The sequence below is a fragment of the Arvicanthis niloticus genome, chromosome 24 (genome assembly GCF_011762505.2).
Source record: "Arvicanthis niloticus isolate mArvNil1 chromosome 24, mArvNil1.pat.X, whole genome shotgun sequence".
Classification (NCBI taxonomy): Eukaryota; Metazoa; Chordata; class Mammalia; order Rodentia; family Muridae; genus Arvicanthis; species Arvicanthis niloticus.
The window spans coordinates 42,662,269-42,675,210 of NC_133432.1; the positions used below are offsets into that span (position 1 = coordinate 42,662,269).

The 12,942-nt window shown below is 43.5% G+C and overlaps 1 protein-coding gene across 2 annotated transcripts in view; it reads left to right on the forward strand.

Annotated features, from left to right (window-relative positions):
- Flt1 (fms related receptor tyrosine kinase 1) overlaps positions 1–12,942 on the forward strand; it is a 161,927-nt gene that overhangs the window by 12,114 nt on the left and 136,871 nt on the right. For both annotated transcript variants that reach the window (XM_076923906.1, XM_076923905.1), the window contains exon 2: positions 12,646–12,742. In XM_076923906.1, coding sequence (XP_076780021.1) covers positions 12,646–12,742 — 97 coding nt within the window. The remainder of the gene's footprint in view (positions 1–12,645; positions 12,743–12,942) is intronic.

Consider the following 12,942-nt stretch of genomic DNA (forward strand, 5'->3'; position numbering starts at 1 on the left):
TATCAGAATCTGGAGAAAATCCTGTCCTGCCGTCTACTGACGGCTTTCAGTTTGTGTGCCAAGGGAAGAGCCGGAAAGTGTGTTCAAATGCAGTCACATGCTTTAGAGGACAGTGATATAGACACTCTGCTCAATGTCTACCACTGTTTTCTAAGTTAGCTTTAGGGACATCCAGACCATACTTAGTGGATGGAAAGATAGCGTTTCATCTGGGATTGATGGCGTCGTTGTCTTTCTGGAAAACACTGTTTAAAGCTTTTTTTCTGCTAAAGTCTTCTGTTGGACCAGACTTGACTGTAGTGTTGTAAGATTTTTTTTTATAGCATTAGAGTCCTGTCCAGAGGGAATCCTGCTAGAACTTGGGGAGGTGGGAGTGCTTGCAGACTGAGCGACTGTATTGCCTGGGATGGAATTTGAGTACCTGTGACATAGGCGAAGGAGTGTTACTCCTAAGTTGTTGATATAGAAATTAAATTCAGTCTCCTCCCCACTCTGAGTCTCCCTCTGCTGGGAAAAGGACCCCATGCAGGGCATGTTCCTCACAAGGTCACTTGGAAACTAACTGGGGAAACTGAGGAAGTGGAAAAGAATGCCAATCATCAGAAATTTCAGTTTTTCTTTAGCTTTTCCAAACTGACAAACTTGGTGACCAGATATGTCATTTTCTTAGGGGTAGCAAAATCTAAAGCGTCGACAGGAAGCTGGTCTGGAGTTGATGTGGCAATTGTTACTGTGGGCATTATTACTATCATTTTGTGTTTTAAAATTCAAACACATGGGTCTGGAAGTACCGAAGAGACCCAGTCCCTGTTTGGGGAGACCATTGGTAGACATTTGGTAGGAGAGATCACAGAAAGGCTCCTGTTCTCAGAGGATTTGGAATGCTGGGTTTTCTCCCATCAGTGCGTGATGAATAACACAGATCATAGCAACCTTAGTTCTCACACCCACTCCACAGCCAGTCACCCCCTCCCAGTTCCAACCAGAGTGGATGCATGCTTAGACTTTTTATTTTGCCAGGTGTGTGACACACATCTTCAAACCCACCACTCAAGACAGAGGGGTAGAGAGAGGCAGAGAGAAGCAGAGAGGCAGAGAGGCAGAGAGAGAGAGGCAAAGAGAAGCAGAGAAGCAGAGAGGCAGAGGCAGGTGACTCTCTGTGGGTTTGAGGCCAGCCTGGTCTACATAAGCAAGTGCCAGGAAGATTCTTTTTTGTTTTGTTTTGTTTTTTTCTCTGTGTAGCCCTGGCTGTCCTGGAACTCATTCTGTAGACCAGGCTGGCCTCGAACTCAGAAATCCTCCTGCCTCTGCCTCCCAAGTGCTGGGATTAAAGACCTGTGCCACCACTACCCGAGGAAGATTCTTTTATTGGAGGACATTTTAACGTGTTCCCTCAGAAGGTGCTATAATGACCATCATAAAGGCCCTATCATATTTTTTAATGACGACAAATACGGTTTTAATTCACTATGCTTCATGCTCAGCATTGAATAGGTGCTTGTGTTTTGTGAGTAGTATAGCGAATTTTACAAAGTTGAGTCACTCAGCTAAGTGAAGTGTTTGGAATTGACAGCGGCAATTAGCATGTGCTTTTAAGCACAAAGCATGAAGAATTTGGATGGTTGGTGTGAGAGATCTTCTGGATTTCTTGGTTATCAACTGTTCTGTGTCTAAGTGGCATTTCCAAAGAGGTCAGCTTGGGCAGGAAAATCCGTTAAGCATCAGTATGATTCCGAGCCATCGTTGCTGCTGTGGTAGTGGTACAGTCCCTGGCGTGTAGGAGTCACTCAGGAAATGCTGAGTTGGCAGATTCATGCTGTGTCTTAAGCAGTTCTTCTGGGCCTCAGAGGCATCTGCAGGAGTATTGGCTCCTGCTGTTCACTGTCTAAGCATGTAATAAATGTATAAGTGGAGGAGGTCAGAAGAACACACCCAGGAGTGGGACTAATTCTTCCACAGTATGTGTGTGTGTGTGTGTGTGTGTGTGTGTGTGGTGTTACAAAGCTTTTCTGCTTTTAACACCCCCTGTAGTAGACCACTTTATTACCAGCCCTGGCTACTTAAGTTTTAAAGGGCAGAGGGTTTGTATGTATAGTATTGATTACAGAGGCAGAAATGATCTCAATTTCCCTTTAATGAATTAAAACGTCTCCTGTATAGAGAGCGTCAACTCCAAAGGACTCTAGATTATAAATATGAAGCTGTTGAAGAAAATAGACGAAACCTTGTGTTGGTTTTACTCATTTTTTTTCTGGCTTTCTCTTGCATGAATAACTCAGTACATCACACATGCATGCATGTACACATGCATGTATAGAAGTTGGTCTTCTTCATTTTTATTACACAAAGAGGCATTAATTGAGATTCAGGATTAAAACTTGAACAAAATGTGCTTTGGCAATTTTTAAAAATTGTATCTGTGTGGGTGTTGTGCCTGTATATATGTACACAGTATGAGTGCAATGCCCACTGAGGCCAGAAGAGGGCATCTGGTCCCTTAGAACTGGAGTTACGCATGGTTGTGAGCCACCATGTGGGTGCTGGGAACTAAACCCTGGTCCTCTGGAAGACCCCTGAGCCATTTCTCCAGCTTAACTGTTGTCATGATTGAGACTTGGGCATTGAACAGTAAGGAAGAGACTCAGCACTGGAAATACCATTCTCTGCTTTTAGCCTAGTAATGTTGCTTACAGAGGATATGGAGGACACCTTTAACCAAACTGGGATTTATGATTTTACATAGCTGACCACTACTCTTCTAATATATAGGACAACTCAGGCACATTAGGACAATTACTCACACCTAACAATGCAATCCTACCCAGCATCCTCTCACCCACAGTGTTCTGTGACTGATTCTGGACCATTGTATAGAAACTGTGATTCTCAATGGAACCTGAAGAATGATACATCAGCTAACCAACGTGTTGTACATATTTCATATATGTTCATACATGTTCATTTCACATATATGTTAGTTGTGACGGCATTACTGAGTCATCTTCAGCTACCATGGGGTTGATTTTATGAGAAATGCATGTGTTCGCGCCGGAAATGACATGTGACTTTCACCTTGAACAATAGGACAGCACACAGCCGTGACTGCGATCTGTTCTGTACAATGATACATCAGGGCCCAGCTTCTCATCCTCCGAGCTGTGGCATTGGGGAAGAACACAAGCTGATGAGGGATGTACCGAGTGGATCAGACTTCCTGCTGCTAACAAGGAAAACTGAGATGGATCTAAGATAAAATCTACCTGATGCATTTTAAGGGAGCATTTGTCTCTGTTCCTGGCCCCTTTGTATAACTTGATGAAAGTCTGCTGGGTTTCACTACTAAATACAAGCCACATTTCATGTCCTATGAGCCAGACTTTGAACCTTCTGTGACATGGAACGGGAAGATGAAATGACACATGGGTAGCTCTGTGGAGATCAGTTTCATTCAATTAAAGAAGAGTTTGTGGGAGGAGAACATCTGGGGGGAAAGGTATCCATTTGGTCAGAGTGACAATTCTTGCCCCCCCCCCCAACCCAATTAATTCCAATGTCACATGAAAAGAAGCTGTTTTTGGCTCTAGGTCACTAGAGGGGTAGGCTCCTGATGGTAGCTGGTGACAGGACTAGTGATGGATGGGGGTTAACCTGTGACCCTCAGAGCAACCAGTGTCTGATTTAAAAAAAAAAAAAAAAGCTTCAGGAGACTCACTGCAGACATGGCCCCATTCTTACGAATTAGCAGTCAGAACGTGATGAGGCTGGGGGATTTTTTCTCTTGGTAAACATTTTATAAAGATGTAGGGAAGATGAGTAAGTTCACCAACCTGTGGATGGAGTGAATGAGACTGTACCAGACCATATCACCTTAAACACTGCCACGTCACCTAAGGTCCTTGCGCTGTGACCTGGAGTACCTACACATGGCTTTTACTGACTGGCAACTAAGATGTGAAATTGTGGGGACATAGGAATAACTTGATGGTGGACTGCTTGACCTGCATCCACAGGACCACAGATAGATTCTACCCCCAACACCACACACACACACACACACACACACACACACACACACACACACACACGCGCGCGCGCGCGCGCACAAATCCATGCAAATGTATGTGTGGATATAAGTCAAAAGCCAGGGTAGAAGGAAAACAAATTAAAAAAAAAAAAAAAAATAGTATCATGAGTTCTTGTGGTACCTGTTTGGTGTGAATATAATTCTCCACATATGGCTGTGGTATGCTTACATTATGCATTTAAATAACCTCTTTAAATGTTATTTGTGTGTGTGCATACATGTAAGTACGGATACATGCATATCATGGCACACATGTGAATGTCAAAGGACAACTTTGGGGACTTATTTCTCCTCCCTCCAGGTTCTGGGAAGAGAACTGGATTTATCAGATTTGTACAAGCAAGTGCATTTATCTACAGGCTGTCTCCCTGGCCTTTTAAAATAGCTTCTTGAGTTGATTTGTGGCATAGAGTTTCAAGATGCAAATGACTGATATATGGCTATTTTAAGTTTCCATAAACACAAAAAGTCAGAGTACATTTTTTTTTTTTATTTTTTTTTTTTTGAGTCGAGTGATTTGAGGATTTACCTAGAAATAGCAAAAACTTGCCAGAAACTGGTGAATTTTCTCCATGGGTTTAGTGTGGTAAAAATAAGTTTAATATAGGACTTTAAGGTGAACAGCAAGTCATTAGGAATCAGAACTTCACACAAATTACATTTTTCCTTTCTGATCGGCAGCTTTGTAGATATTCGAGGCCTCCTCTGGGCCCCGAAGAACTGTAAGTACAGCAGTTACCCTGAATCTAAGATGCTGTGTGGCGAGTTGTAAGTCATGAGTCATCCTGCCTCCATAAGGGTTAGTCAGCAATGAGTCTCAGCTTCCTGCTCCTCCTAAACAGACTTCAACTTGGGAATCCCAGCCAGGGAGGGGCTTTCCCCTCCTCTAAACTGAATGAAGAGTGTAATTTAAAACCTCCCCATTTCTCCAGCTACCTCCTGGTCCAGCACTTTACACAGAGAGAGGCACCAGCAAGCACAAGGGCTTTATGTGCTCCAGTGAGCATCTTTTCGTTAACTTCCTCCTAGATTTAAAGCCACTTAAAACAAATGGGCCCTGGGTGGTGGTTAAGTGCCAGAGCCAGTCCTTAGTTAGCATGCAATGAGACCCTGAGTTTCACCTGGCACCAAAACCAAATAAATAAAGCCAGTTTGGAAGGAAAGACTTGGTATTTTGGGTTCACAGTTGGGACTCACAGTGTGAGTCTGCAGGTGAAACATGAGCCCTGTAGCCTGTCTTCCCAGGAATGAGCTGGGAAGGTTCACTCAGTGGTCTCCACCCAGTAATTAGAACTGTTAACAGTTTTCAGTTACAGCTTCACAGGACCTGTAAACACGGGAGCAGAGCTACGACATGGGATTAAGACCTACATTTAATCTATTAAGCTCCAGAGCTCTGGAGGACTTAGCTTCTAAAATACAAATTTCAGTAGCTTCTAGAAATTTACACCTGTACCCTGTCTTCACTCCAAATCTGCCCCCCCCCACACACACACACATACACTCCCACCCACACCAGCCACCAGGGTGCTTTGCTATTTAGACTTATGGGATGTGGGTTTTTAATAAGCTCCATCTTGAAGGGAGAAGCCTTCTTTTATTATGAATTGTGTTTGACCTCACGCAACCTTGAGAAATGGCTCATTGTCTTTAGCTCAAGTTTTTTGAAACATGATATTTGAATTATATTTAGATAAAGAGGCCATTTATCATGTGGGATTACGTTCTGTTAGAAACATAGTATGTAAATGGAAAACAGATGTTTCACATCTGAAATAAATGTCTACAAAGGTTTGAGTTTGAAACCAATCAATTAGAAGTCAGGCTTCTGTTTGGTTTTTGTTTTTGTTTGCTTTGTTTAAGACAAAGTTATACCATGCAGCCCTTGCTGGTTGGCCTGGGTCTCGCTGTGTAAAACAAGCCTGGCCCCAAACTCACAGGGATCTGCCTGATTCTTCCTGTGGAATGCTGGGATTGAAGGCGTGGGCCACCACGTCTGGCAGAAACAAACAAACAAATTAATATTGAATGAAACAGTAGTAGTTTTCTTAAGAGATTTCTGTCTACAACTGTTCAGTCAGTGCGACTCAATTTCGTTAAAAATGCCCCTTAAAATATGCAAATGAGTGACAGCACGGCAGTAGAGTCGTCATGAGGATGGAGTACAGTGTAAAACTTGTACATATACAGTGATGTTACTGGATGAAGGCTACGCTGTCTCTCTAAAATCAACCTTCTAAAAATTGAAGGTGAACCCCAAATGTAACGCCTGGGGGCTGGCTCAGTCAGGAAAGTGCTGGAGATACAGGGGTGTGCCGCCACATCTCCCATTACTGTTTGTTTTTAAGATGTATTTTCTTTTGAAATATGCATATGTGTGGTATGTGTATGTGCATGTGTGTATGTGTGTGCACATGTGTGTTTGCATATGCATGCGCGTGTATATTCTTGTATGTGTGTGTGTGTGCGCGCGCGCGTGCGTGAGTGCATGTGTGTATATGCATATGTGTATGTGTGTGCATGAGTGTGTGTGTGTGTGTTTGAGTGTAGGTTCCCAAGGAGATCAGAGGCATCAGATCCTCTGGAGCTCGAGCTACAGGTGGTTGTGAGCCCCTGAAGTCCTGGGAACAAGCTTGGGTCCTCTGCAAGAGCAGCCCGTGCTCTTGTGTCTGAGTTTGTATGTGGCTGTGTGTTTTCAGTTCTTTACGGTTGGTATTTAGGAGAGTAATTGCTGGAAAATCCTTTTAGCCCATGGCTAACTTAGTACTGGGCCTTTTGAGTGGCTACTATACTGTTTTCCAAAGTGGCTGCGTTTGAAAAAAAAAAAAAAATCCTATCGGCAGTGAACCAGCTTCTGATTTCTCTACCTGCTTATGTGGCAACACCGAGTGTCACCCTCCTCTGTGACTTCCGCCATGGCAGTTTAGTAAAGTGGTTTCTCACTTGCTTTTTGTTTTCTTGCTGGCTAATGGCATTCTTCATCTTTTCAAGTTTTCTTTGGGGAAAAATGTCTGTTCAGACCCATTGTGAACTTTCCAAATTGAGCTATCTGCCTTTTTATTACACATACATATTTTCATTCAGCATGCGAGGATGGTGATGATGGTGATGACGGTGACGATGGTGATAGTGATTTAGACAAGGTCTCACTGTGTAGCTGTGGCTGGTCTGGAACTCAGTACATAGACCAGGCTGGCTTGAAACTCAGAGATCCACCTGCCTCTCTGACCAAGTGCTGGGATTAAAGGTGTGTCCCACCATGCCCAGCCTAAACATGGCATTTCTAACTTATTATCAACAGCTGTGACCTCAGAGTCAAAGGTCACAGAGGCTGGAAGAAGTTGTCCAAGTGGGTCTCACCTTGGCTGATGCATAAGTGTCTTGCTTGTGGCCCCACTGGACTTGTTAGGACCAGAGCCAGGAAGGGAGGTGGTGGGTGACTTTGAGTCAAAGCAGAATGGGTGTTTTGTGATATACACGGCTGTGGCTCAGCCGCAAGGGTACATTCTAAGAAATTCATTTTAGACAAGCTATCGTGTGAACACCATAGATTATGTGTACGAAGCAGAACATGCCGTTGCTAGGCCCGTGTCCCCACTGTGGTATAGACTTTCCACTGTGCGAAACTGTGGCATTCCGTTGTGGGCTAAAGCACCTCCCTTAAAGAGAATAATCTTGTCGTTTCTGGATAATAGGGGCCTGTGCTACCATTTTGGAAGGGAAGCTGAGTAACTGTCATCAATGTTCAGCCAGCAAGGGCCCTTCTTATTTGCGTCACTACGAGGAGCAGGATTCCGAGGACGGTGTTAGTCAGTCTACACAGTATCTTGTTTGAAGGACTTATTTTATGTGTGTGCACTGGGGTCTGGGCCTGTGTGTTTGGATATGAACCGTGTGGGCGCAGGTGCCTTTGCATCCAGAGTCTGTTAACTAACTGTAGCTGACGGTTGATGCTGACCCTCTGCCGTGGGTGATGAGCCCCAAACCCTGGGCCTCTCCAAAAGCAACACGAGCTGCAATCCACTGAGTCATAGTTTCTTATCTGATTCTTAGACCCTTGTGAGGCTGTCTGGTCCCTAGTAATCTCGGTGGGACTTCACGCTTTCAAATCCATCACACAGCCTTGAAGAACTTTTGAAGGAGACTCATCCATTTGATCTTGGATTTGGTTTCACGATAAAGTCATACATTTCTAGGAATGGACTCACTCTTTCTGCTGAAGTCAGATGCATTCCATTTGGCACAGGGAAATGAAGACGAGGGTGGAGAGTGTCTCCCTGACCTTTGGCAGATAGGAAGGGAGACACAGCACAGAGAAATGAGGAACATGTGCAGAAAGGTCAGCACAAACTGCCAGTGTTTAATAAGGACAAATTCACGGCTGTTTATTTTATTTTATTTTTTTTGAAAGAGTGTCACTAGGCTACCCTCAAACTCATGGAGATACATTTGCTTCTGTCTCCCAAACATTGGGATTAAAGGTGTACACTACTGTGCCAAGCTCAACAGGCTGGTATTTTTAGTGTTATTGGCTACAGTGGTCTACCATAATTAACATATATAATATGATATAACATAATATATAATAAATAGCATATAATATATAACATAATAATAATATATAATGTATTCTGTATTTATTATATATTATGTATTAGAGTTATAGATATAATAATATATAGCTAAGCCCATTGTCCTAGTCTGCATTGAAATTTTCCATTATTATGTTAAATAATACTTTTCCTGATGGAAAAAACATATCTATGTTTCTCACCTCACAGTTGGCTTTGATGACAGAGGATAAAAAAAAATATTTCTTTAAATCAGATGTCAAGGCTCCCGTGGCAAACAGTGGGAAGGTTCTGACACCCACCCGAGCTTTACAGTGGGACTCACTAACACAGAGTGCTCCACCCTTGAAAATGGAACATCCTGTAGATTTATTATAGCAACTCTGTGCTACTGAGGGAGCCTCTGAGCAAGGGTGTGTCTGCTGCAGTATCACTAATGACGCAGGGAGTGTCTGATGGCAGCAGATGCTCAGAAGCCAGTACCTGAACTTGATTACTCGGACATGGACAATCAGCTGCCTCAAAAAAAAAAAAAATGTTTTAAGGACTAGTACTATTTTCTAGAAGCATCATAAAAATGTTTTTTCCTTGTTAGTTTTCTGTTAAACTATAGTTGTTGGTTTCTTGAGAAGGGGGTCTCACTGTGTGGCCCAGGCTTTGAACTCATAACCCTCCTGCATCAGCTTTCCAAGTGCTGGGAACATAGACAGATACCATCATATCTGGTTCCTGCTAATCCTGACGCGAGACTACTTTCCTATTCACTGAAGCATGGTATTAAAGTGTTCAGCAGTTCCGAAATATTGTTTCCTTATACTTTTCTCCTTTTCTAAATATCTTTTTAAAGGTATTTTTCATTATGCATATGGGTGTTTTGTCTGCATGTATGCCTGTGTACCACATGGGTGCCAGAAGAGGATGTCAGATCTCCTGGAATTGGAGTTACAGATGGTTGTGAGCCACCATGTGGGTGCTAAGAATCGAACCTGGGTCCTCTGCAAGAGCAGCCAGTGCTCTAACCACTGGGCCATCTCTCTAGCTCTCTCTCCTCTTCTAAGCTGGCTAGGTCACCCAATTTCTTTGTTCCAAATGTAGACCTCATTGTTGTTAATGATAAACTGCAGAGTGAAAATTAATTTTCTTAGCATTTCCACCCCAAGCTTCCCAAGAAACCCCACTTTCCTCAAGAGAGTCTAATCCCTCGCTCCGGTGGTGTCTGGGTTGGAAGACAGTGCAAAGCACAGAGAGTACACTGGAGGATTTGTTTCTTAAGCGATCTTAATGGTTCTTCCTAGACAGCCTGCGCCTTGGAAAGTCAAGTTTCCCTCGACTAGAATCAAGACATTTAGCCATTCTATGTGACCCTCGAAAGAACTAATACAAACCGAATATTCATTGAAAGATTAACACAACTAGTAAACCTCAAGCTGTGAAAATTGGAGGTTTCTTCTCCATGGCCTCTCCTGCAGGGAAGGCTTTATCACACCTACCTAACTGCAGATGATTACAAGTAATGCCAGAATTTCCCACAGGAAGCTGAGCTGGGTCCTTGCCAGCACCGAGACAATTGCTCAATTAAACCACCAAGTTCCATGACTCAAGATGGACAGAAACAATTCTGGCTCTGAATTTTTTTTAGGGTAGGTGTTACCAACCGTTAGCTATGGCTTTAGGAAAATCTACTGCTCTTGGAGGTCATTGCACCAGGAAACTAAAAAAAAAAAAAAAAAGATGAATAAAATACAAAATGAATTCCTACATATATTCCTACATACCCAAGTGGATTGACTTTTATGTATTTGGGGGCAGAATAACTAGGTCTATATGTTAGCATCTCTTCTAGGCTCCACCCAACAGTTACCTAGCAACAGCCAGTTAAGGACTTGGCTGGCTATAAAAGGACTGCTTGTCCCCCCCCCTTCATGTGTTCCCAGCCAGCTTCTTCTCTTCTTTCTCTCTCCTGTCTCTCTTTCTGTCCTTCTTTGACCTCTTCCTTTTTCTACCTCTACTCCCTTCACACCCCCTCTTCCCATGCCCCAAATAAACTTTATTTTATATTAAATAAACCCGTCATATGGCTGGTACCACGGGGGTGGGGGTGTGCAATGCCTCAACATGGGTCTGCTAAAGTGCCCCCTCCATTACAAAACATATCACTGTATGAAGCTGGTTTTAATTTATTTAAAGTCATTAGTGTTCTTTCATTTCATCTATGAATAATTTGATACCAGGAACTCTTAGCAATTAAAGATACCCTTTAAAATATTAATTTTACCACCAGCAGCATTTAGAAAATATAAGGTTCACTTATATCTTCCTTCAAAATTATATATGCAACAGAATGTCTTCTGACAGCAAGCATGCTAGGGGTGTCTAACACATGGTCGGTGCTGAGTCAGCCTCCTGTACAGCGTAGCTCTGACCCCGCACCCCTGCGTAGTTAGAAAGAGGGAAGAGAAGCCGCCTCTGTACTACAGAGTTTGGAAGAGTCCTGTATTCTTCTAGAGGAAGAGAACTCTGGTGAACACAGTCAGGTGTGGCCCTGGCATTTGACATCAAGACCTCTCCTCACAGATCTGAGACCTGACAAGGGTGTCTAGAGCGTTTCAGGTTTTTCCTTAACTTCTACTGTGAAAATCTATTTTCAAGTAAAAAATACTAAGATTGGTGACAAGCACATCTACCCCCGACCCCAGACTCCTTCCCTCCTGATCCCTTTTCTGTCCTAGGGAACACTATCCCTGACCCCCGGCCTTGCCCTTTACAGCTGTCATGTGTGGGAAGGAGGGAAAGGAGGAGAAAAAAGGGAGGAGTAGTGGGCAAACCGGGCTTTAGCCCCTTAGAGGCCACTCAAACAGCTGACAGAGGCTCAACCTCTGTAAACTATAGCTCAGAGAGTCATGTGACCTGGAGAGGCCAAATGGGAGTCAGATATCCATGAGTATCCAGGCCAGCTCATAGAGAAGAGAGAGACACAGACAGACAGACACACACACACACACAGATATCCAGGCTGGCATAATCCCTGGGGTGGATGTCATTATCACACTGTATAAAGATACATGGATCATAAGCTAGTTTCATGTGCCTTATTTTACTGAGGCACAGCAGTCTGAAGTGGGCTTGTAATGTGAGAGAGAGAGAGTAAGTCGTTTTATCCCATCATCATAGAAGGATTATGCAAGACACAGATTATGCAAGACAAGGCCCAGATTATGCAGCTTCTAAAACTGGCTTTGAGTCTAAAATTAGTTTTCCAAAGGAGGAAACCAGTTTAGAAAGAAAAATGACTCAGCGGCTGACCCCAGATATTGCTCAGCTATTGAATGAGTGACACCTCAAAGCCACAACCAGACATGGTGGCTCACATTTGAAACCCTAACATTGGAGAGGCTGTCTTAGGGTTTCCATTGCTTTGAGGAGACACCGTGACCAAGGCAACTTCTATAAGGGACAACATTTAATTGGAGCTGGTTTACAGGTTTAGAGGTTCAGTCCATTATCCTCATGGCAGGAAACATGGCAGCATCCAGGCAGGCACAGTGCAGGAGGATCTGAGAGTTCTGCATCTTGACCTAAGACTGTCTCCAAGGTAGCTAGGAGAAGTGTCTCAAAGCCCACCCCCAAAACGACACATTTTCTTCAACAAGGCTATGCCTACTCCAACAAGGCCACACATCCTAATAGTGCCACTCCCTGTGTCAAGCATATTCAAACACAGAAGTCTATGGTGGCCAGCCATTCCTATTTAAACCACTACAGAGGTTCAGGTAAGAGGTCTGTCATGAATTCCAGGCCAGCCTGGGCTAGTCAGTGAGACCCTGTCTCCAGGAAACAAAAAAGGCATAAAAAGACGAAGAGAAACTTGTGTCCAGTGTATCCTTTTGCGTGCGTGACTAAACTAAAGAAAAAAAAAATCATCTTTTAGAAGAGGCAATAAACCATCTACAAATAATACATTTAAAATTTTTTTGTTTGCTTGTTTTATAGGCTATGGTTCAGGGTCAAAGTTAAAAGGACCTGAACTGAGTTTAAAAGGCACCCAGCACGTCATGCAAGCGGGCCAGACTCTCTTTCTCAAGTGCAGGTGAGTGATGGTGTGGGGTATGGGTGCAATAACCTACATTCCCAAGTCAAACTCCCTTCCTGATGGAGAGGTCACCCCTTGGAGGTAAAGGGAGGGGTGGCTTCAGTGGCCCCCAGGATTTAGCTTCACATGGAGGATTTGTCCCACGGAGGGGAGAGTTTTAGTCACCCTGAAGGAATGCTGCCCAGACTTCATCACAT